This window comes from Ursus maritimus, unplaced genomic scaffold (assembly GCF_017311325.1).
Source record: "Ursus maritimus isolate PB19 unplaced genomic scaffold, ASM1731132v1 scaffold_30, whole genome shotgun sequence".
Lineage (NCBI taxonomy): Eukaryota > Metazoa > Chordata > Mammalia > Carnivora > Ursidae > Ursus > Ursus maritimus.
Window position 1 is genome coordinate 3766559 of NW_024425564.1, and position 26004 is coordinate 3792562.

General features: G+C 39.7%; 1 protein-coding gene across 1 annotated transcript in view; it reads right to left on the reverse strand.

The window, feature by feature from the left end:
- UHRF1BP1 (UHRF1 binding protein 1) overlaps window positions 1-25813 on the reverse strand; it is a 59243-nt gene extending 33430 nt beyond the window's left edge. Inside the window, exon 1 of the mRNA XM_040644611.1 lies at window positions 25761-25813. Coding sequence (XP_040500545.1) covers window positions 25761-25813 — 53 coding nt within the window. The remainder of the gene's footprint in view (window positions 1-25760) is intronic.
- Between the last annotated feature and the right edge of the window lie 191 nt (window positions 25814-26004).

Sequence of the window (26004 nt, forward strand, 5' to 3'; positions counted from 1 at the left end):
TTACACACATTTAAGTCATAATCACAGAGGGTCTTAGGATATGCTCTAATTCTCCCCTATGTAACCACCCCTATGTGATTAGATATGAAGCCCTGTGAGGCCAGAGGCTCAGTCTTCGCCATCCCTCCTAATCAAAACGGTCACCCGACACACCTACATCCTCTCAGCTAACTATCCTGCTCAGCTAACTACTGCCAGCTCCCTTCTCCCATCTTTTTGGTTAGATCAATTTAAGGCCAGTTCCTCACAGCATATCCCTCTGTCCTGTAAGACAAAATGTCTATGACAAATCTCATCTCTGTAATTCTGTTGCTGCCTCTCAGAGTCACTATTTTCCACCCCAATAATGAACTGTATTTTGCCCTCCATCCATAACTATATTTAGCCCTTACATATATTAGATGCTAATAACTGACTTTAGAGTTACATATTGTTTACCAGCTTTTATTTTTTCACATATATACTTTCCTATTTCTAAGCCATATTTTAGTGGTTTTGGATTTCCTTGGACCATAAGATCATGACGTACAAGAGTTTTATCTTCCAATTTTTTTTCTACAGTGCCTAAAATAGTACTACATTAAAAGACTCTTTAACAATTTTTAAATGATAGTAAAGAATTTTTTGGAAGTTTACAAACATGCAAAAAATACTGTATGATATTAAGGGATTCACAGGAATGCACTGGCATGATGACAAATTCAGGAAACTGCTTACCTGTGAGACAAAGGGAAGGGTCCAAGGAAGCTGCAACTATATGAATAAATCTTATTTGTCACGTTGGGAGGTGACTATGTGGCTGAATATTCATATAATGAATATTATGTTACTCTCTATACCTTTTTGTACGGCAAATATTTCATACTAACTCCAAGATTTCTATCAATTACCTACTATATGTATCCACTGCTGGAAGAGCTTCTTCTCCATGGGTCTCTCATATTCCTACATGCCTTGCTGAGTATGCCAAGAATGCATGACCCTGACCACTCCTTACCCAGGCCACTTTTCAGGACTGTGTTTGAAAAGATCAGCTTTGGGGGATGAAGTAATATGCCCCACCCCAGGATAAAGAGCAGGCTTGCTTACCACTCACTATAAAAACAACAGATTCCCCAAGTTCAATGCTCCATTCCTATATGTGCAAGCATCCATCTTGGGCCCATTCATGTCACTCCGATGGGACTTGAGGAGGCAAGGGGATCTAATACAAACATATGCTTACGCTACTTGCTGGACCATGAGTAATAAAGTCCTTGGTCTCCGATCTGGGAGTCTCCTGTGTTCTGTCAGCATCCATGAACTACAGCAGACTAATTATTAGCTTCTAAGTAGGGTAAAATAAAATCCTATACCCTTACACATACTTTTACTGACTTTAATTCATTAAAAAAATTTTAATCAACATTTACTGGGTATGAGCCAATTTTATTCTCTGGACACAAAAGACAAGCTTTCTACAATGGCTCCTATCCTCTGAAAACTAACTTTCTACAGAGGGAAAGAGAATTTCTCTTTTCTTTCAAGCAATGCCCATCTATAAGGAAATAGGACTGGGATGTGAAATAGAAAAAAGAACATCTTAAACACTTCCACTACATAAAACAAGAACAACAAGAGCTGAAACTAAAGGAAGATATAGAGCATGCCCTTAAGGAACTTGGAGGAAACACATTCTCGCAGGAAGGAAAGGAAAGCAGAAAACAGAACTCAACGTTATTTGTAATCACTAGGTACAGGCAGGCTGCCTTTTTCAAGCCCCTTTTATATTTAAATAAGGTATTACAATTTTTTTCCTTCTAGCAACCCTTCTTCCTCTACTCTTAAGTATTCAGAGAAGCCATATCAGCTCACAAATTGGGGTGGGCATCCTTCAGAAGTATTAGTCTTAAAGATAAGAATTTTTGAAGATGTAAAATTAGTTTTGAAGACTATAACTGTATGTCTCCCCCCCACAGATTGTGATAAGACCCCACCTCCCTGCCTCAACTGGGAAACATGGTAAGAGTGAGTCACTATCAGAGATGGGAGTAAGGACTCCTTTAATATGCAGGAGAGAAAAGGCTGAAAATCACTAAGACAAGCTACTTTTCTTTATGCTAAAAACCATTTTTAAGAAAAGAAAGTGAGGGACGCCTGGGTGGCTCAGTCAGTTAAGCATCTGCCTTCGGCTAGCGTCATGATCCCAGGATCCTCGGATCGAGTCCTACATCAGGCTCCCTGCTCAGCGAGGAGTCTGTTTCTCCCTCTGCCTGCTGCTCCTCCTGTTCGTGCTCCCTCTCCTTCTCTCTCTGACAAATAACATAACATAACATAACATAACATAACATAAAATAGAAAAAGAAAAGTGATAGGGACTTTTTCAAGTATGTTCCTCTCTGAAAAAAAAGAGGAACACACCTTGAATGAAACATAAACAGTCAAGTAAGTTATACCACACATTAGCACTGACATTCGCAAAGTGATTATACTAAATAGGCACCATATATCTAATTTTTACATTGTGTTCTATGCAAAATCTATTTACAGCTCCATATAAAATACATGTTATTTTTCAAGCCTTGAAAAAAAAAAGTACGAGATTGTGTTATATTTCAGCCTAACCTTGCCAGTATTTAGGGCACTGTGTCTCTAACTATGGTCCTGCGATCACATGGGTGGAATCACTTGGGCATATGTTAACACGCAGATTATTGGGCCACATTCCAGATACACTGAATCACAATGGGGAGGGGAGTAAGGAATCTGCATTTTAAACAAACTCAGGGTGATTCTTCTGTTCTCTAAAGTTTGAAAATGGTTTGAGTTTTCAGTTAACCAGCTAAAGTGATTCAAGGAAGGAAAACAAGAGGCTCAAGATGGAAAACAGATGCATAAATCAATTCTTCAAGAACAGAGGTGTTTTCAACTCCTATCCTTATTATAGCTTGGTCTTTAAGAGCACAGGCTTTAGAGTTAGACTTGGGCTCAAAACCTGGCTCTTTCACTTAGTTATGCTGTGACTAACTGTTCAGCCAACTTCACAGGACTGCTGGCATTACAGAGCTAACAGACATTAAATATCTGGCATTTGTTAAGTGCTCAATAAATAGTAATCATTATTTCTGGATTCCACTGCTCTCTGCCTTTAGACAAGGATTAAGTTATTATATTAAAAAAAAAAAAGGTTTACGAGGCTTAGATTATCATCCTAGAACTCAAGATGTCTTCAAGACACAACCCCCCAGATCTCTATCTCAATGTATCATCCTCCATTCCCGGTATGCCTATTTCTATCCTTTCCACCCAGGTGTCTACGAATTGAAATCTGGACAAGATTAAAACTGAATTAATGTTCCCCAGAAAGCCTTTCCATTATATCCCACTCTGGCTCCAAGAATAGATTTTTATCCCTTGTCTCTCTGATACTACTAGGTCACAAGAGAACTAAGGACAGGGAACAAAATTATCACTGAAGCTAATCAAAATCGAGCTTGTAAAGGCAAGACCATCCAATTGAAAACAACAGGCCTATAGCTGGTAACCAGCAGAGTTCTATGAACTTTGTAACCATGTCATCCAGCAAATGACAGCACTGACTCTTTCAGGGCAGTTCTGTGGAGGAGAGTACCCCATGCCCAATTTATCCCGAGAGCAACCAGGTGGACTTACCTTGGAAATAAGTGCATGTGTGTAAACACCAGCCAGCCAGGATGACAGACTAATCCCTGTCTTCCTACTCCAAAGTGAATGAGATCTGGATGAAAAGTGATCCCTCATATTTCCAGGTAGGGCACAGAATAACCAAGAGGATAAACTTCCTTATATTATATAATTTTAGCTATCAGAATAAAGAATCTCTCTAGAGATTACGTGCAGGGCTGCTGGGCCACCACAGCTGTTCTCCCCTAACAGTAATAACGATATCTATTTGCTTTTTCATTTATCAATTTACTTTTAGTATTCAACAAAAGATGGATAGCACATTAATAGCTTCTCAAGAAACGCAATAAGAATTCCTCAACTGATTTTGACTGCATTTTACAGTAATAGCAAAGAATAAGTAAATAGGAAATCCATGGGGCCCATTGTAGAGGATTGTGGAGGTTTGCTCAACCAAGGAAACCAGATCTGAGATCTGATCTGAAACCACTTGATTCAGCATCTGTGTTCCTAATCGAGGATAGTATCACTGATTCCAGGGTTGCTGAAAAGGCTAATGGAAGCCTGCTATTTATTCCACTTCAAGTATGTGGGGAAACATTTTTTTGGCCATCTGTTACTGTTACAGAGCATAGAAGCTAAGATGAAATCAAGTTGGAGAAACAGATTTTGATCAGGTTTCATTTCTGCCAGGGGATTGCAATCTGCCAAAGAGACAACAGAGAAAGATTCTCAGACATCTTTGTGAAAATGTATCACAATGTTAGGAAGTGAAAATTCTTAGATTTTCAGATTCACGGAATTTCAGAGTAGAAGGAATCTTAAATGATCATTTAGTCCAAAACTACAATTTGCAAATGGCCAGGAAGTTAAATGACTTGTCCACCTAGCCAGTGGTAAACCTGCAACTAAGTAAATGGCAGAAATAAGACTTAACCCAGCATTCATTCAATTTTCTACCCTGTACCCTGTAATTCAGTACTTTTATTGTTAATAATACAGTCAATAAGTTGCAATAAGCAGTTTGCTTCAGGTCCCACAGAAATTGAACCCCCACAAAAGCAAAAATGTCTGCAAATACACTTTGTTTCCTTCACTTCTTTTTCCACTAAGGTGGTCACGGCCCAGGCCTTGGTTTCTAAGCTTCCTACCCAAATCCATATCAAAGTATTTTCACTGCCCAGCCACACCACAGGCATATCTTTTACCAAAAATACAACACATCAAGCCATTGATTTAAACACAGGACCCCTAAATCATTTAAACAAAACATCTCAATCACTAAAGTAGCTAACATTATTCCATCCTGAATAACGTGATGGAATATGCCATTCAGTCTTAGAAGTCTGCCCTTATAGGTCTTACTCTCAAAACTTCTACCTGAACAAATATATGCCTTAGAAGAAAATTCTCTCTCCTTCTAGATTTTTGTTTTCAACACCGAGTTTTTTAATTGTTTCATTTAAGGTGCAATTTATATACAGTGGCTTATTTCTGAACTTTATATTTTGTTCTGCTGATCTACTTAACCTTATGCCAACACGACGCTGGCCTAATTATGGAAACTTCATCTGAGGTCTTGAAAGTAAGTGGTTAAACCTCATTTTAGGGGCGCCTGGGTGGCACAGCGGTTGAGCGTCTGCCTTCGGCTCAGGGCGTGATCCCGGCGTTGTGGGATCGAGCCCCACATCAGGCTCCTCTGCTATGAGCCTGCTTCTTCCTCTCCCACTCCCCCTGCTCGTGTTCCCTCTCTCGCTGGCTGTCTCTATCTCTGTCAAATAAATAAATAAAGTCTTTAAAAAAACAAAAAAAAACAAAAAAAACACCAAAACCTCATTTTGCTTTTTTCCCAAGATTATTTTGGCCATTCTAGGTCCTTTTCATTTTCATATAATTTTTTTAATCACCCTGCCACTTTCTGTAGGAGGGGGGAGAAAAGCACCTGCTGAAATTCTGATTGGGACTGCATTGCTGAATTTGGGGAGATCTGACATATTAACAAAAATTAGACTATCCTTGAACATGGTATACAATCAAAGTAGGTATATTTATTTGGATCTTTTTTAACCTCTCTAGACAATGTTTTATAGTTTCCAGTATAATCTTTTCTTCATATATATGTATATATATATATATATATGTGTGTGTGTGTGTGTGTGTATATATGCACACATATATATGGTAAAGGAATATTTACTATTGTAAAGGAAATTAAAATTTTTTTCTAGTTGTTTGCTGCTAGAAGACAGAAATAAAAGTGATATTTTTATATTGACTTTTGTTTAAGATTTTATATTTAAGTAATCTCTACACCCAACATGGGGCTCAAACTTACAACCCTGAGATCAAGAGTCGCACGCTCCACCGACTGAGCTAGCCAGGCGCCCCCATATTGACTTTGTATCCTACAACCTTACTAAATTCAGTTAGTAGCTCTAGTGGTTGTTTTGCAGGTTCCTTAGGATTTTCTATGTAAACAATTATATCTGTGAATAGAGACAGTTTTACTTCTTCATTTCCAGTCTTTGTGAAAATTGATATATATTGAGCTTTGTATGTTGCAACCTTGCTAACTTTTCAGTTCTCGTAACTTTTTTTAAGAAGCCGTAAGATCTCTACACAGACATTCATGTTGTCTGCAACATCTCTGTCAGGTTTCTGTTACCAAGGTTATGATGGACATGTTAAACAAGATGGGAAGTATTTCCCTTCTCCATTTCCCTAAAGAATTTGTATTAAATGAGTATTATTTCTTACTTAAATGTTCAAAAGAAGTCTTTAATAAAGCTATCTGGACCTGGAGTTTTCTTTATAAAAAAAGGTTCTGATAATAAATGCAATTTCTTTAATAGACATAAGGCTACTAAGATATTCTACTTCATATCGTTGTAGTGTTATGTTTTTTCAAATAATTATGTGCATTTCATCTAAGTTGAATTTTTTGACAAAAGGTATTCATAACATCCTTTAGTACCTTTTAACATCTGTAAGATCTATCTATATCCCCTCTTTCATTCCTGGTAGTATTTATGATTTTTTTCTTGATCAGTTTCACTAAAGGTTAATTTTGACATTTAAAAAAATCTTTGTATTAATTTTCTCTATTTGTGTCCTATTTCCAATTTCAGTGATTTTTGTTCTGTTTTTCCTTTATTCTACTTACTTGGATTTATTTTGCTCATCTTTTTCTAGAATCTTATGTTGGAAACTTCAATCATTGATTTTTAAACTTTTCCCTAATATAAGCATTTAAAGCTATATATTTCCCAATACTCACTTTATTTGCTACATCCCACAAGTTTTGATATGTTGAATTTTCATTGCCCACTACCTAGAAATATTTTATTTCTTTTATAGTGTTTTCTTTGACCACGAGTTATTTAGAAATGTATTTTAAATATCCAAATTTGCAGGGCCTTTCTAGTTATCTTATTGGTATTGATTTCTAATTTAATTCCATACTGTACTCAGGGAATATACTATGTAACTTCTCAATATTTTGAAATGTGTTGAGCCATATTTTATAGTTTAATTTATAGTCTATTTTGGTGAACATTCCCTGTGCACTTGAAAATAACATATATTCTTCAGTTACGTACAGTGTTCTATAAGTGCCAATTGGGCAAAGCAATGTATAATGTCATTCAGATCTTCTAAATTTTTTATAAATATTTCTTGTTTTGTTTTGAAGATTTTATTTATTTGAGAGAGAGAGAGCAAGACAGAGTGCACAAGCAGGGGAGAGGGGCAGAGGGAAAGGGAGAAGCAGACTCCCTGCTGAGCAGAGAGCCCCACACGGGCTCAATCCCAGGACCCTGGGATCACAACCTGAGCCAAAGGCAGATGCTTAAGTGACTGAGCCACCCAGGCGCCCAGATCTTCTATATCTTTATTGATATTTCTCAAGTTGTTCTATCAACTACTGAGGGAAGAGTATTGAAAACACCCAACTAATCCAACCTTTGGATTTGCCCTTTTCTGCCTTTGTTTGGTTTTGTTTCATGTGTATTTTTTTAACTGTACTTTTTTAAGATTTTATTTGAGAGAGAGTGAGCACACATGCACACACGGGAGGGGATGGGAAGAGCAGAAGAAGAGGAAGAGAGAGAATCTCAAGCAGATTGAGCGTGGAGCCCAATGTGGGGCTTGATCTCACGACCCTAAGACCATGACCTGATACGAAATCAAGAGTCAGACGCTTAACCAACTGAGCTGCCCAGGCACCCCTTGTTTCATGTGTATTGAAGCTCTTTTATTAGGTTCATAAACATTAATGACTGTGTCTTTCTGACGAAATGATCCTTTTACTATGAAATGTATCTCTAGTAGTAAACTCTGTCTTGAAGTCTATTTTGTATGATGATAATATAGCTACTCCAGCATTCTTGTGCTTACTGCTCCCATGGTGTACTTTTTTCATCTTCTCACTTTCAATCTGGGTTTATCCATTTTTCATCCAGTCTGACAACCCATGCTGTTAAATTGGAGTGGTCAATCCATTTACATTTAATGCAATTATTGATACTGGTTAGATTTTGGTTTACCATTCTATTTGTTCCATATGGTTTTTTCCTTTATCCCTCCTTTGCTGCCTTATTTTTAGGTTAACCTAATTATTTTTAGTATTTCATTGTAATTATTTTAATGGGCTTTTTAGCTATATGTCTTTATGTGTGTGTCAGAGACAAAGCGACTGCTCTACGGATACATTACGTAAACTTAACTTATCACAATCTACTTACAGTTAATATTGTACTACTTCACATAAGAATATAAGAACTTTGCAAAATAGTTCATTTATTGCCCTTCACCTTTTGGACTAGAATTGTCATATATATTATAGCTATAGTAGTCCGCATTTATCCACGAGGGCTACATCCCAAAACCCCCAGTGGATGCCTGAAATTGCAGATAGTACTGAATCTTATATATACTGGGGGTTTTTTCTATTAATACATAACTATGACAAAGTTTAATGTATAAATAGGCACAGGAAGAGATTAATAATAAAATAGAACAACTGTAACTATATACTGTAATGAAAGTTATGTGAATGTGGTCTCTCAAATGTCTTATTGTACCGTACTCACTCTTGTTGTGATGATGTAAAATGAAATGCCTACATGATGAGTTGAAGTGAGCTGATGGACGTAGGTACTATGACACAGCGCCAGGCTACTAATGACCTTCTGATTATATGTCAGGAAGATAATCTGCTTCTGGACTGCAGTTGACCACACGTAACCGAAATCATGGAAAGCAAAACTGTGGATAAGGGGGACTACTATACATATGTCACAGACCCACAAAATAGTGTTAAACATAAGTCTTCTCTTTTAAAGAAATTGAGAATAAAAAATATATGGTCTTTTACACCTACATTTCCAGTGTTCTTCACTCTTTCCTATAGTTCCAAATTTCCATCTGGTATCATTCCTTTTCAATCTGAAGAACTTTCTTCATTATCTCTTGTGCTACTAGGATTCTCTCAGTTTTCATTTGTCTAAAAATGCCTTTATTTTACTTTCCATTTTTAAAAAACATTTAAGCTGGATATGGAATTCTAGGTTGAGAGCTTCTTTCAGCATTTTAAAGATATCTCCCATTGTCTTCTGTTGTTCTTGATGAGAAGTGAGCCACTAATTTAAATCACTGTTCTCCTTTATGTGGTAAGTCATTTTCCTCTGGCTGCTCTCAAGTTTTTCTCTTTCTCTTTAGTTTTCAGCAAAATGACTGTGATGCACCTGGAGTAGTAGTCTTTGTATCTATCCTGCTTAAGGTTGACTGGGCTTCTCGGATTCTATAAATCTGTTTTTCACCACACTTGGATCTTTTAGACATTATTTCTTTTTAAAACAGCTCTACTGAGGGGCGCCTGGGTAGCGCAGTCGTTAAGCGTCTGCTTTCGGCTCAGGGCGTGATCCCAGAGTCCTGGGATCAAGCCCCACATCAGGCTCCTCCGCTGGGAGCCTTCTTCCTCTCCCACTCCCCCTGCTTGTGTTCCCTCTCTCGCTGGCTGTCTCTCTCTCTGTCAAATAAATAAATAAAGTATTTAAAAAAAAAATAACAGCTCTACTGAAATTAATTCACATACCATATACATTCATTTAAAATGTACAATTCAGTGGTTTTTAGTATACTCAGAGTTGTGCAACCATAAGCTTAATCAATTTTAGAACATTTTCATTACCCTGTTCCAAAAAAACCTGAACCCTTCAGCTATCATCCTCATTTTCCTTATTTCTCCTAACCTGGTAACCGTTATTCTATTTTCTGTCTCCATAGATTTGCCTATACTGGACATTTACTATAAATAGAATTACAATAGTATGTGGTCTCTTGTGACTGGCTTCTTTCACTTAGCAAGTTTTCAAGGTTCATCCATGTTGTAACAGGAATCAGCATTTTTTTCCTTTTTATGATCAAAAATATTCCATTATAAGGATATTCCACATTTTATCCATTGATCAGCTCATGGACATTTGGGTTATTTGCTTTGGGGGTTTAATGAATAATGCTACTATCAACACGCAAGTACAAGTTTTTGTGTGGACATATGCTTTTATTTCTGTTGGGTATACATGTAAGAATGGAACTGCTGGTAAAATGGTAACTCTGTTTTACTTTTTCAGGAACTGCCCTGCTGTTTTCCTAAGTGGCTATACCATGTTACAGCCCTACCAGCTGTGTTTTAGAGTTTTAATTGCTCCACATCTTCACCAACATTTGTTATTATTTCTCCATATCTTCACCAACACTGTTATTATCTGTCTTTTTTATTACAGTCATCCTTATAGCCATTGTAATTTTGATCTGCATTTCCTTGATGGCTGATAACGTTGAGTATCTTTTCATATGTTTGTGGCCATTTTTGCATCTTCTTTAAAGAAATGTCTAGGGGCGCCTGGGTGGCTCAGTCCGTTAAGAGTCTGCCTTCTGCTCGGGTCATGATCCCAGGGACCCTGCATCGGGTTCCCTGTTCAGCAGGGGACCTGCTTCTCCCTCTCTCTCTCTGCCACTCCCTCTGCTTGTGCTCTCTCACTCTCTCTCTCTCTGTCAAATAAATAAACAAAATCTTTTAAAAGAAAAAGGAAGGAAGGAAGGGAGGAAGGGAGAGAGAGAGGGAGGGAGGGAAGAAGGTCTATTCAGATCCTTTGCTCATTTTTAAATCGGGTTGTCTCTTTATTGTTTAGTTGTCAGCCATTATTTCTTCAAATATTTTTGTCTTGTTTTAGTTAACTACTACACCGTAACAAATCACTCCAAACCTAGTGCCATAAAACAGTAAGCATTTTAGTAAGTTCACAGATTTTGTGCATTAGAAATTCATTCAAGGGACGACTGGGATAGCTTTACTCTGATTCATGAATTCTGGGGCCTCATCTGGGACATCATGAATGGCTGAGAGCTGGGATCACCTAGTGGCTTCTTCACCCACATGGTTGATCCCTTGGCTGAAATGTCTCAAAGGCCAGGCTCAGCCAGGACTGTTAACTGGAGCACTTACATGCGGTTGCTCTGTGTAGCTTGGATGTCGCTTTTAACTTGACTCTATTGGCCAAGAGAACATGTAGAATGGTAGATACTGTTGCAGCCATCTTTGAAAAATACAATCTGCCAGATGTCTTTTGTCTCCTTTAGTTCTAGGACTCCAATTAAACATATATTAATACTGCCCCATATTCACTGAGATTCTGTTTTTGTTTTTTTAATCTTTTTTCTCTTTTCTTCAGAGTGGATAATTCCTGCCACTCTATTTTCAAGTTCACCAACCCTTTCTTTAGCCATCTCCAATCTGCTGTTAAGCACATCTAATAAATTTTTCATTTCAGGTGTTATACTTTTAAGTTCTAGATCTTACATTTGGTTCTTTTTATAGTTCCCACTTCTCTGCTGAGATTCTCCATCTGTTCATTTATTATTACCAAGTTTAATATCCTTGTCTGATAATTCCAACATCTGAGTCATCTTAGGGTCAATTTCTATTGACTGCTATTCTCAACAGTGAGTCACATTTTCCTTCATTGCACATCTAGTCATTTATTATTGTATATTGAACATTACTGAGATTCTAAATTCTGTCAATCTTCCTCTGAAGAGTGAATATTATTCTACTGGGATATTAACTTGACTAGAATCATACTCCAAACTCTGTCTCTCCCACAAGGGGCAGCAGCTAAATCTCAACTCAATTCATTCAGTTTTCCAACTACTGCCTTTCCTAGGCTCCATGAAGTCTTTCCCCATGCATGTCAAGAATTTGGACAGAATTTAAAAGCAAGGTTCCCTCTTCTGTTGCTCCCTCCTTTCTGAGATTTCTCCCCTCATTCTCCAGTCCCTCTTATTGTCCTGAACTCCATCCTCTGACTCCCAAGCTAGTAAAACTGTAGACTTTTGCTTGAGTTCTAGCCACCACCCACCATGCAAACTGGAGAGTATCCTCAGGCAAAAGAATTGTATAATTGAGAATCATGCCCGGTACAGTTCCCATCTTTCATGTTTCCTATCAATTTCTGCCTGATTTGGTCACTTCCCAATGTCTTCAAGTAGTTATTTTTTAATATACTGTCCAGAGTTCATAACTGTTATCTCAGAAAGGACTAGGTCAATATAAGATAATCTTATATTATTAGAAGTAGAACCCTTTTCTACTAGATCTCATTGGTATTGTATCCTCCCCAAGGGGCAACCATGATGTGAGTTACCAAAAATACATATGACCAGATGTATACAAATGTACCCTCTCAAAACAGTATGATAGATGGTAAGAGATAAATCATCCTCTTAGTCTGCTGGCGGAGTGCTTATCATAAAAAAATTGAAACAGGGGTGCCTGGGTGGCTCAATCAGTTAAGCATCTGCCTTAGGTCATGATCCCGGGGTCCTGGGATCAAGCCCGGCATTGGGCTCCTTGCTTAGTGGGGAGTCTGCTTCTCCCCCCCCTGCTCTTGTTCTCTCACTTGCTCATTCTCTATCTCAAATAAATAATCTTTTAAAAATGGAAACAATATAAGAAGGTATAAAGGAAAAAAAAGGTATAAAGGAAAAAATGAGTTTTCAATTCATAGAATTATATATCTAGATAGATGTATAAAATAGAATTATTCTATATACACTTTTCTAAAACTTGCTTTTATTTTCAGTGAACAATGTATCTTGGGCCTTTTACACTGCCAAATTTTTAAGTACTTTTTAGTAATTGGGGAGTTATCTACAAGCAACATCTGTGTATGGAGAATTATAATTTATTTAATAATAAAGTCCCTACTGATTGCTCTTTTACATTAATTTATTAAATAGCCTTATAGGTTTTTCTCCCTTGTGTGATGTGATTCCTTCTGTAGGATGACTTCATAAAAGTGGAATTGTACATTTAACGTTTTGACAGATATTGCCAAATTTCCCTCTATAAACATGATACTGATTTACACTCTCTACAACTGTAACCAATTATACACATTTCCCCACATCCATGGTAGCTGTGTGGTTGATGACTTGAAGTACTCTCATTTACCTTACCTTCCCATCCCAATACTAGGGCAGTCAGTATTCTGGAGATTGTGGACAGCTCTCTTTCCTTAATGCTCAACAGTAGCCCTGATGAACATTCTAAATTCCCTTCCATAAGCCTGGAGGCTTGCTAAAACCTAGCCTGTGTAGCTGAAGCCCTAATACCTTGTCTGGTTTAAGCCAGTCTTCTTCTTTATTTTTTTTTAAGATTTTTTTTTTAAGATTTTTTAAGATTTTTTTTTAAGATTAAAAGTCATCTCTATACCCAACATGGGACTTGAACTCACAATCCCAAGATCGAGTCACATGCTACACCAACTGAGCCAGCCAGGTGCCCCAAGCCAGTCATCTTCCAGAACTGAATACTTGGAATCTGGTCCACTAGCAACGGTCCAGGCATGTAAGGCATGTTACATATGAACTCCTCATCTAATCGACTGTTAACATATTTGAGTACCACCTTGAATTACGGCTGCAATTTCTTATCCGATATCTTTTCCACATACCCTTCTCCTGGTCATTCTAGAATTAGGACTAAGATAGTAGGGGCTCCTTATCAACTGTAACTCAGAGACAGCTGCCCTCTTCCCTCTCAATTATTTAACGTCCAGTTCCCATATTGATTGGGTCCCAGATTCTCTCCCATATACCAACCTTGAAGATATTACACTCCATGTCCCAAGTCTTGGCAAGTCGCACTTTATTAGGAACATTCCTTGTCATCCTAACATATTCCCTTTAATTTCCTTTGTACTTCCACATCTTGACAATTTCCAAACTTACATCAAGAGTAGAATTAATGAAATCTGAGTATATTTCTAATTTTAAGACTCACACCCAGGCTCTTGGATTAACCAACGTGAAACTGCAGTTGCTAATGCTCAGAAGAGGCCTATTCTACTAACAGACACTGTTAGTTATTCACTACTGAATGTGAACAGATATTTCTTCATGGCATAGCCTCAAACAATTACTTAGATTGGCATAAAATATGGCATATAAATTATCTGAGCTTTGAAATTGCTCAAGAAGGAAACTGAGGGAAAAATTCCATACACAAGGCGGTCCTTAATTTTTGAACAGAACTGGCTTAATTTAAGAGGCACAGACTGCTCTGGGGTGGCTCAGTTGGTTAAGCGTCTGACTTTTGATTTTGGCTCAGGTCTTGATCTCAGGGTCATGAGTTCAAGCCCCGCTGGGCATGGAGCCTACTTCAAAAAAAAAAAGCAGAGACTGCTCAGAATGAGCCATCTTTCACATCTGGTGGTGAGAGAAAAGCCCTGGCAAAACTTTAAGTAGTTTCCCCTGCAGAGATCATTCAATGAACAAATACCTAAGATAGTAGCACATTCCCTGACTGAAGTAAATAGATTCAACCATATAAGTAGCTGTGGAGGAAATAAGAGCTTAAAATAAAAATGAAGGTCTCAAACTCCAAGGAGGACTATGTGCTCCTCAAGAGCTAGAACTGTTTCATTTAGACCTGTGTCTGCCACGAAGTCTAGGATAAACATGCTCAATTAATGTTTATTGATAATAACAAAAAGCGAATAAATGATAATTGCCAAATAGATGGAATGAACTAAAGGGTATATCCAACAATCCATCCACATTCTTTTACACATTGTAAACCAATAATAATACTCTGATGAACCAGACACGTTAAACCAGGTTTAAGAGTGTCGAATGTAGGGGGCACCTGGGTGGCTCAGTCGTTAAGCATCTGCCTTCAGCTCAGGGCGTGATCCCAGCGTTCTGGGATCAAGCCCCGCATCGGGCTCCCTGCTCCGCTGGCAGCCTGCTTCTTCCCCTCCCAATCCCCCTGCTTGTGTTTCCTCTCTCGCTGGCTGTCTCTCTCTCTGTGAAATAAATAAATAAAATTAAAAAAAAAAAAACAGTGTCATATGCAAACACGGAAATAAATTTATCTGTGAAGCTGAGGTAGAGGCACACCTTTCCCATTAGAGACAATAAAAAGTGCAAGGTTTTTAAAAAGGAGAGGGAGAGAGATTAGTATATTCTAAAAGCTCTTTCTAGAAGCTTTTACAATAAAAAAATAGTATCCGGAAAAAATGAAAAAGAAGGATGACATTTTTCTGAGAACAAAAATTATTTTTAAAACAATAGCTAACATTTAATGATTGCTTACTTTATTCCAGACACTGTCCTAATAAGCATTTTGTTATACATTTTTAATTAATTTCTCTCAGTGATCCCACGATATAAAGGACAACTATTATCTCCATTGTATAGAAGAGAGAACTGAAGCATAGAAAGGCTAAGTAACTTGCCCAAGATCATAGCAAGCTAAGATTGAAAGTCAAGCAGTATGGCTCAAGAACTTGCAGCCTTAACTACACTATACCATCTCTCTGACTTTTTTCTCCCATCTCTCTCACTTTAAACAAAATCAACAGAGGTATAGAGGTTTGGAGGTTCCTTGCCTCAGACCCAGATCAATGGCAACAGAAAACAACCGGAGCCCTATCTAAGATGCCTGGGCATACAGGTGTCTATGATCCAACCTCTCTCTTTCCAATATCATTTCTAGCTATGCTCCACCCTCAAACCCTACATTCCAGTGACACAGAACCATACGCACTCTCTTAAAGGCCCCCTTCTGTTTCTCAACTCAGTACCATTACTCACGCAGCTCCCTCTGCCCGGCATCACCTTTCTGCCCCTGACTCTCTGTGCCCCCCACCCCAGGCTCCACAGATACTTTTTAATGCCTTACTGGGCTTACTGTTTACAGGTCTGTTTATTGCTTTAAGCAGTTGAATCCCTGAAAGGGAATCTTGTCTCATTTGTTTTCAAATTGCTAGTGCTTGGCATACAATTCAGGTGGTCAGTAAAAGTTTCCTGACAGAATCAATGAATAAATGGTCTCAGAAACAGAGTCCTCAAAGGCAGCCCAGGGTAGGGGGCTGAGGGGAAGGCTAGACTCCCTATCTGAGAATGGCTGACACACCACCTACAGCTGACCATCCAACTATCTTGTAGCAAATCTTCCTCAAAGAGACCGAGGACCCTCTCCTGTGGGCTCAGAGGACTAAGGAGCCACAGCCAACTTCACCTGAAAGGAAGGGAGATGGTGAGGACTCTGCTGAGGTTCAGGAAAAGGATACCTTACAATATATTGCCAGGCCTCTAACTTCACATCAACCTCTGTTAAGACATATTCTCAAATGAAATGTATTCCTGAACTGCAGTCCCTTCTTTCACATAAGTTTAAAAAAAAAACACAGATTTCAAAAAGGGAGAAAGGACACAAAAAGAAAAAGAAAAGAAAAACAGATTTCTCTTAGAAATGGGAAATGTATGTTTTCAGCTCTGCCTGAGAAAACACTACACAAGAGGGCTAGAGGTACTCAGCTTGAATGAATTTAGCCAATCCTTATCTGGATTTCCTATATATTTAAATTCTCCAACTTTCAAAGACTCATACATGCCACAAATGGCTGCCCAGCCTCCTGCCCCACCCCAACTGCCATAGAAACCATTTTTGGAAAATCAAAAACAAACTGGGAACTTCCAGAGTATCTGTGGAAATCAAAAGCTATGAAATTAAGAGTGACTTAAGGGAGCTGACCCTGTGGGACATATTTTGAATCTGAATTAGAATCGGTCTAATTAGAGTAGCAGTCCTTCTCCAAAAATATGTTCTCTACGTTTCTCCCCCCACCCCCCCACCCCCGCCGACTTAGCCGAAATCATATATCCTAAAGAACTGGGAATTTTGGTGCAAAAGTGAAAGGAGCAGGGCATGCAGGCCTGGGAGGGTGGTAGGGTAATGAAGGGCTTCAGGCAGAATTGGGGTGACAGGGTGCATGAGGAGGACCTTAGGAAGTGGGAAAGAGACATCAGAGGAAGACAGAGTGTATCAAGAGCGAACTTCAGCTATTTTAGAATTTAGTCTAAGTCAGTGATTCTCAACCCTAACACACTCAGTTCCATGAGTGGTGCTGCCAAGAGTGACAACGTTTTCTAAAATAATGACAAACACTTGGTAAAGCTCAAAACAATCTTCCCCCATGGTAGCTGCAGTCTAGAACATTCACTAGAGTTTAAAGCTTACAATATTTTGTGTTTATTACAACAGAATTAGATTCTAGGTTTATACAATTTAAATGGGTAATTAACCTATGCATTTAACAAATATTCAAAATTCAAAAAGGACAAAGGACAATGCTTCTTTTGTGTGAAATTATTCTGCACACTGGATGATATCAGCATCTCTAGCCCGCTGACTAAATGCTGGTCACACCCCTTAATCAACCACAAAAAGTCCTTGCTGAGATACAATGATCTCAATGATCTAAAAGATCTTACTCCAAGAAAAGGGAGAGAAAAACTTTTTTCTTCTTCTCCATCTCCACTCCTTCAAATGGTTCCCTAACAACCAAGACCCAAAACTCCATCTACTGAGCTTATATTTTATATAGTTAACCCACTATGGGTCTCGTGGGCTAACTTGGAAACCTCTTCAACATTCAATACACTATTTCTACTGTAATACACACTCTAAATCCCAAACTTAGAAATAAAATTTGAGAACATACCACTTCCATAAGTCAGAGACTCAAATACACTGATCTCTCATCATCAATGTTCTAATTTTTTAAATGATATGCTGACATCAAGCTACACATGACTACACTATAAAGATTAAGTATACATGTAAAATGATCATTGCTGTGGCCAAACAAAAAAATGTCAATCCAACCAATATTTTATAATACATCTAGTCCTTATTTTTATGGCAAGAAGGTACCAACAATACACCCTTTACCTAAATTCTAATGTGTATTACTTTACACTTAAGTTTTCCCCTTTACTATAGATACTGATTGATTCTACTGCTTATAAATAGTGGATAATGTTCTTTAGTATCTATAATCAGTATCAGTAGCAAATACCTGCCTCATCACACAAAAATAAAAAGTCCCTTAACAATACTGGGTGAATTGGGTTTCTTTGTCCTTCTGCTCCCCCCACCACTATTCCCACTCCCCATGTCTAAGGTTCCCTGAATTCCAGCCATGCGCTCCCACTCCACACACCTTCTGCACCCACTCAAACCACCCTTAAATTCTCTGGTTTTCAAAGTAGCCAAGGGACCACAGTCCCTGCCATCATGGAGGACGTAGATAATTGAGCTGTCATAAAAAGAATCTTTTTGGGGGCGCCTGAGTCCCTTAGTGGGTTGAGTCTGCCTTCGGCTCAGGTCATGATCCCAGGGTCCTGGGATGGAGCCCCCAAGTTGGGCTCCCTTCTCAGCGGGGAGTCTGCTTCTCCCTCTCCCTCTGCCCCTCCCCCCAACTCGTGTTCTCTCTCGCTTGCTCTGATCTCTCAAATAAATAATCTAAAAATATATATTTTTTTTTTTCTTTCAATGATTAAAGCCATACTTACAAATTATTCTTCAACCAGTTTCTATATTAGGTGAGGGTAATTAAATGACCACTGAGGGGCGCCTGGGTGGCTCAGTTGTTGGGAGTCTGCCTTTGGCTCAAGTCATGAACCCAGCGTTCTGGTATCGAGCCCCACGTTGGGCTCCCTGCTCAGTGGGAAGCCTGCTTCTCCCTCTCCCACTCCCCCTGCTTGTGTTCCCTCTATCGCTGCCTCTCTCTCTGTCAAATAAATAAAATCTTTAAAAAATAAAAATAAAAAAATAAATAAATGACCACTGATTTTTTTCACTCTAAGAATACAGCATATGATTATGCTATGTTCTTAGGATACATATAAGTAAATCCACTAAGGATCCAACCCTGTATATATATTTCAGTTATTTCACCTATGCTGAGGTCTAAGTTTCCTCTGTAGTATGCCTTGGTATATTAAAAAAAAAAAAAAAAAGGATAAACAGAAAATAGCCCTTGTTCCCTTCTCTCCTTAATACAAAGAACATTCATACATTCATCTCCACCTCTCTGTATTACAATGTTAAATATAATTTCTAAATAATCAAAGGTCTAATTCTTTAGATATGTTAGGCACAACCTTAAAGATGTTGAAAAGTATTATCTTCAGAAACTAACAGCAATCTCTCTTGAGTAACTTTAACAAATACTAGATAAATAGTAATAGGCACTGTTTACTGAATACTTTTTCAGGACCAGACACTTTTCTAAATGATTTCTAATCCTCAAAACCACATTGTGTGTTGTTGTCCCCCATTTTACAGATAAGTAAACTGAAGCTTCAAGAAGCTAAAAGACTTGCAGAACACAGAGCTTGTAAGTGGCAGGGTCAAAATGCACAGCCACCTTTTAGAACCCAAAGTTCTGGTTCTTTCTGCTACACTGACGTGCCTCTCAATCAATTTTTCAAACCAGGTAATTTCATTCTTTGTGAACCATACATCAAGCTGTTGTGTGTCAGATACATACAACAGTACTGCTTTAAATTTTTATTGCTTTTAAATACTACTTTTTAAAACACGAGATAACATCTTACAATAAACCTTGGAAAGCTATAAAGAATGTAATATAAAAGCTATGAAATTCGAATTTTAGTTCCTTCAGTAAAGATGAAATGGTATGCAAATGGGGTGCCCAGCTTAAAGACAGAATGAAACTCATACCCAGGGTAGTCTGAAGACCAAATATTTAACAAAAACCCAAATGCCTGAAGAACAGCACCCCCTTTCTTTTAATGTACATGAGTGTTATTCTGACAAAGAGCTAAGCCTCAGATCCATTCCAAGTAAGAAAAGTTATGGGTTAGGGGCACCTGTGTGGCACAATCCATTAAGCGCCCGACTCTTGGTTTCGGCTCAGCTCGTGATGTCATGGGTAGTGATCTCACGGGTTGTGACATCAAGCCCTACATCTAGCTCTGCGCTAGTTTTGAGTCTGCTTGAGTTTCTCTCTCCCTCTGCTTTCCCTGCCCCCTCCATACACATTCTCTCCTTCTCTCTCTGAAATAAATCTTAAAAAAAAAATGATAAGCTATGGGTTAGTAATTATAAATTACCCTAATTATTTTTATTGAACTTGCCTAATTTGAATAGTGCTCCAAAAAGACTTTGTTTTCAATGTTCTGATATTTGCTTGTGACTAAAATTTACAAATAAATCAGAATTTAAAAACTAAACAGAAGCGAAAATAAAGTGGCCATCTGGTTTACCGCAGATGAAGTAAAAAAATTTCAAGACACAACCACCAGAATGGCTAAAATGAAAGAGATAAAAAATACCAAGTGTTGGCAAGGATGTAGAGCAACCAACTCTCAAACACTTCCAGTGGAAGTGCAAAGTGGTACAGACACTTGGGAAAACTGTTTAATAATATCTATTACAATGTAACATGCTCATCTACTACAACCCAGAAATTCTGCTCCTATGTATATCCCCGACAAACATGTGTACATTTGTTCACCAGAGGACATATACTAGAATGTTCCTAGCAGCACTATTCATCACAGCGCTACACTGGGAAACTAACCAAATGTCCATTGATAGTAAAATATATAAATAGATTGAGGTATATTCGCATAATAGAAATGCCATACAGCAATGAAAATGCAGAATCTACAACCTGATACAATAATAGGGATTAATCTCACAAAAATAACGTTGAGCTAAAGAAACCAGACACAGAAACATACTTACAATATGATTCCATTTACATAAAGTACAAAAACAGACAAAACTAATCTGTGTTGTTAGAAATCAGGACAGTGGTTACCCCTTGGTAGAGACAATGATAGAAGACACAAGAAGGCTTCATAGGTGCGGACAATACTGTTTCTTCACATGGATGCTGGTGACAAGAGTACATTCATTTGAAAGATTCAGTAGATGAGAAGCATACCGCAGCAGAGCAGTAAAGAGAATCGGAGTGCCTACCTCTGAATCTCAGTTCCCTTACTCGTTACGATTTTTTTTATTTTTTTAAAGATTTTATTTATTCATTTGACAGAGAGAGAGAGCACAAGTAGGGGAAGCAGCGGGCAGAGGGAGGAGAAGCAAACTCCCCACTGAGCAGGGAGCCCGATGTGGGGCTCGATCCCAGGATCCTGGGATCATGACCTGAGCCGAAGGCAGACACTTAACAAATGAGCCACCCAGGAGTCCCTTACTAGTTATGACTTTGCACAAGTTGCTTAACTTCTCTGTGCATCACTTCTTCAACTATAAAGTAGGGCTAATAACTACCTCATAAGGTTAGCCTGAGAATTACATCATTGTAAGACTTATTCACACAGTTGGTTATTATTATTAAGTATTTGTATATTAAGTATTATTTAAGTATTATTAAGTTAAAAAAATGCTTTATTCTGAAGCAACACAAAAAAATGTGAAAAGGAAACAAAGACATACATGATTTGACCATTACTAGAAAATGAATAAAATAATTACTTAGGAAATGATGGTGATAATAAGTAAAGTCTAGTACAAAGAGGCATGACCTGGAAGTTGAGACTACTCCTACAAGCCTTCACCTACACAGAGCCTGGGCCACCAGTCAGCCTCTCTGAGCGTGCAGCTCCCCAGTGTCCCCTGGGAGCTGGCCACGATGATCGCTTCAGAAGGATGAGTAATAATGAGGGGAGACACTGAACAGGAACTAAGAAGGCTGAGCTCACAGTAGGCTCTCTTATTCTCCAAGAGGACTCTGGACTCTTGTATGCTTCTGAATTTCACCTAATACTTATGTTTTTAAAGAATTTATCATAACTATCAGCCATGTCTCTGTCACTCAGAATCAACATTTCCTGCAGCTATTTAGAGTAAATAATCAAGACTTCTGGTAGGTTTCTAAAAGAGCCAGTCAGGGGGCACCTGGGTGGCTCAGTCGATTGGGCATCTGCCATCGGCCCAGGTCATGATGCAGGGGTCTTGGGATCAAGCCCCAAATCGGGCTCCCTGCTCAGCGGGGAGCCTGCTTCTCCCTCTCCCTGCCACTCCCCCTGCTTGTGTTTTGTCAAGTAAATGGGTAAATCTATAAATAAATTAATAAAATAAAATAGCCAGTCAAGTGGGTTACTGTCATCCATACCAGGATAGTGTCCCTAACTTCTCTGATCATGTTAGAATAGCTACTCTTTATTAAACCCTACCTACATGCTAGGCACTATAATAATTACTTTATCCCCAATCCTCAAAAAATTCTGCTAGGTACATGGTATTCTTCCTTATTCTCACCTTTTACAGATAACAAAACTAAGGCTCAGAAAGGCTGAACTGTTCATTAAGTGACAGAGCTAGAAGGTAAAATCAGGCTTCTCTGGCTCCAGAGTCCATACTCCTTCCCTGAGCCATAGTCCCTTGACTTACTTGACAGTCAGTCATACTTCTTACAAAAGGTCATTAACTAAGGTGAGCTAAAACAAGAATAATCTAATGTAGTAAAAAATCAATTTTGGACATTTTTAAATGATTACTTTTGTTTACAAGTAAAGGTCTTCTCCTGGGTCTCTTTAAATGAACAATGTGCACTGCAGCTATTTGTACTACACAGCAGTCATCCAAACCATACATACAATCCCTTAAAAGATGTTTACATTTCTTCCCTCCTGAATCCCCAGTACCCGGATCAGGGTCTGGCCTACAGCAGGCACTTAACGAAAATATCTTGAAGACCACCTCCCTCAAATCTTGTTTACCAAAATATTAACAAAGAAGATGCATTCTTGGGGCACCTGGGTGGCTCAGTCGTTAAGCATCTGCCTTCGGCTTGGGTCATGATCCCGGGGTCCTGGGATCAAGCCCCGCATCAGGCTTCCTGCTCATTGGGAGCCTGCTTCTTCCTCTCCCACTCCCCCTGCTTGTGTTCCCTCTCTCACTGTGTCCCTTTCTGTCAAATAAATAAAATCTTAAAAAAAAAAAAAAAAAGATGCATTGTAACAAAACACTATTAATATCCAAAACTTCATGACCAAAATGAAACACGAGAGTCACTAGGATATCCTTTCTGCTGTTAAGACACTCTCCTCCAGGTCAAGTGGCACTGTCATCATCAACAAATAATTATTAAACACCTACAAATGTTTATTTAACATAGTAACTCAGTATACCTTCTCTTCTCTTTCCCCATGAGATCTGGCAAGCCACAGAAGCTGTAATTCCCCTCCAGGCAGACCAGCTTCTGTAGGTATCAGAGACCATACAGAGATACAAATGTCATACATGATTAGGCCATTTTTCCAGGATAAACAAATAGAAAGGCCCAAGGAGTCTGACCTGTCCCTCAACCAGATCAATGTTCTACGACCTTCTTCCTGGAACCCTGATATTGCAGCCCCAAATAACCTTCTCTTTCTCTTCCTCCTCAGTCAACCACACAACACTAAGGAAACCAGAAATTTTTCCCAGTGTCTGTCATACCTATTCTTATTTCATCTAAAAGAGATACTCTGTTCACTAAGGATCCACTGAATATGTCAGCATATATTAAAATTTTTCTTTAAAAACTCTATACTCATAGAGTGCAAAGAATACGTGTGCACTAAAGAGAAAAACACCAGAATTAGAAAGCTGGGTTCTAGGGGCACCTGGCTGGCTCAGTCGGTGGAACAAGGGACTCTTGATCTTAGGGCTATGAGTTCAATCCCTGGGTTGGGTGTAGAGATTACTTAAAAATAATAAAATCTTAAAAAAAGCAAGCAAGCAAGCTGGGTTCCATTGTACTACCTTACCTTCCATTGCAACTTGGACAAATTGTTTACCGTCTCCAGGCTTTAGCTTCCTCAGACATAAAATAAGAGTGGAACTAGTCAGGGGTTATTCACCTAGTTCCAGGATGCCTTGCAGGATTCAGGCATGTGCTTTTGGGGTTCATAACTCTCCTCCAGAATTTACATAAGAAATTACCTGTTTGCGTATGCAGATTTTTCTGAAGAAGTCTATGGCTTATATCAAATTGTCACACAAGCTGTGGCCCAAAAGATAACTATGCTCATGTTTTATTGAGCACTTACTTATGTGCTAGGCACTGTGCTGTCTTTACATATATTTATTCACGTAACCCTCAAAATAACTCTTCGAGGGGCACGTGGGTGGCTCAGCCAGTTAAGTGCCTTTGGCTCAGGTCATGATCTTGGGGTCCTGGGATCAAGACTGGGATCGAGCCCCAGGTTGGGCTCCCTGCTCGGCGGGGAGTCTGCTTCTCCCTCTCCCTCTAGCTCTCCCCTCAACTCAAGCTCTGTCTCTCAAATAAATTAATAAAATATTTTTTTTAAAATATAATCCTCTGGGGCGCCTGGGTGACTCGGTCATTACGCGTCTGCCTTCGGCTCAGGGCATGATCCCTGGGTCCTGGGATGGAGCCCTGCATCGGGCTCCCTGCTCTGCTGGGAGTCTGCTTCTTCCTCTCCCACTCCCCCTGCTTGTGTTCCCTCTCTCACTGGCTGTCTCTCTCTCTCTGTCAAATAAATAAATAAAATCTTTTAAAAAAAAATAACCCTCTGAGTTAGATTACTATTATTATCCTCATTTTACAGTTGAAGAAAGTAAGCCAGAGAGAGTCTGGGCTCTTAAACACAATGCTATGTTAAGTCAGATCATCTCTAAATCCTAAAATTCTCTGATTCTATGTTTATTCAAATCAATAGTTTTCCTTTAGTTAAATTTTCTATACCATTTCACAATTATTAATCCTACTTTTAAATCTTTATACAGAACAACCAAACTCATGGAACACCCAGATGAATGATACCCGAAAAAAGAATATATTAGGAAGTTAATCCAAGTAAAGGGTCCTAAGGGACCTTCCAGCTCCAGCCTCCAATCTGCTTTTACTTTTATAACATAATCTGGTGATTAACAGATGTATCTGAATCTAATTACTAATTAAGTCTAAAACCAAAGTAACAGTAAATAAGCTGGAGTGTCAGCCAGAAAAGGGGACGCAGTGGCAGCAAAATTGTCTCACCTACCACTCCAGGCAATGAGACGACCAGGAAAGATCCATTAGTCCAAGGCCCCTGTGTCCCCTGTTGACTGGCTCCACCCCCTACTCTTTCCTCCGGAAAACCACTAGTGTGTACAAGGCTAAAATCACTCTCCCCTTGAGATACAAAGGCTGGCTGAAAGTATGAAGGCATCCCCAACACCTGTGTGGAATAAGGAGTGAAAACTAAGTGGGCGGGGGTGAGGGGGCGCAAGCGAGGACGGGGTGACCTGCTCGGCGGTGTAGGAACTGAGTGGAAACCAAGCTGGGGGCAGCCGGCCAGGAGATCCTTGAGGGTCGGGAGGCTTAGGGAGTCTGCGAGGGTCGAGAGGAAAGCCCGGGGCACCCCCGCAAGGGCAGAAGCACCCTGCACCGGAGGGCCCAGGGCGAAGGAAGAACAGAGTGGTGACAACGGTCGGGGCCAGCGGAGCGGGCCGGAGACTGTCCAGCTCGAGTTGAGGCGAGGGCCGCCACGGAGTCCCGGCTCGGGCTAAGAAGAGGGAGACCAGCCCGAAGGAGGGCGTACGGGAGGAGGGTCGAAGGGGGTTAGGAAGGGCCCCGGGACGGCTGGGGGACGGCGCTGGCGCTCTCACCGGGACAGGTGCTTCAGGATCTGCTTCTTAATGATCCCGGCCATGCCGGAGCCGCGGCCCGCGTGGAAGGCAGCCGGGCAGCTGTGGCCTCAGTCGTGAAGAGGCGGCCCCTCACCTCGCCGCGGCGCGGGGACCGGATGCCGCCGCCACCGCCGCCGCCGCCGCCATGGCGCTCTTGCGCCCCTGCCCCGGCTCCGGGAGCTCTGCCACGATCCCACCCACCCGCGCGGCGCCGCGGCCGCCAGCCCCGAGCGACGCGGAGATCGCGCGCCCCCAGTCCGGTCTCAGCCGCCGAGGCGCGCGCGGTGAGAGGGCCGCGCGTGACGAGGGGCGGGGAAGGCGCGTGCTGAGGGGCGGGG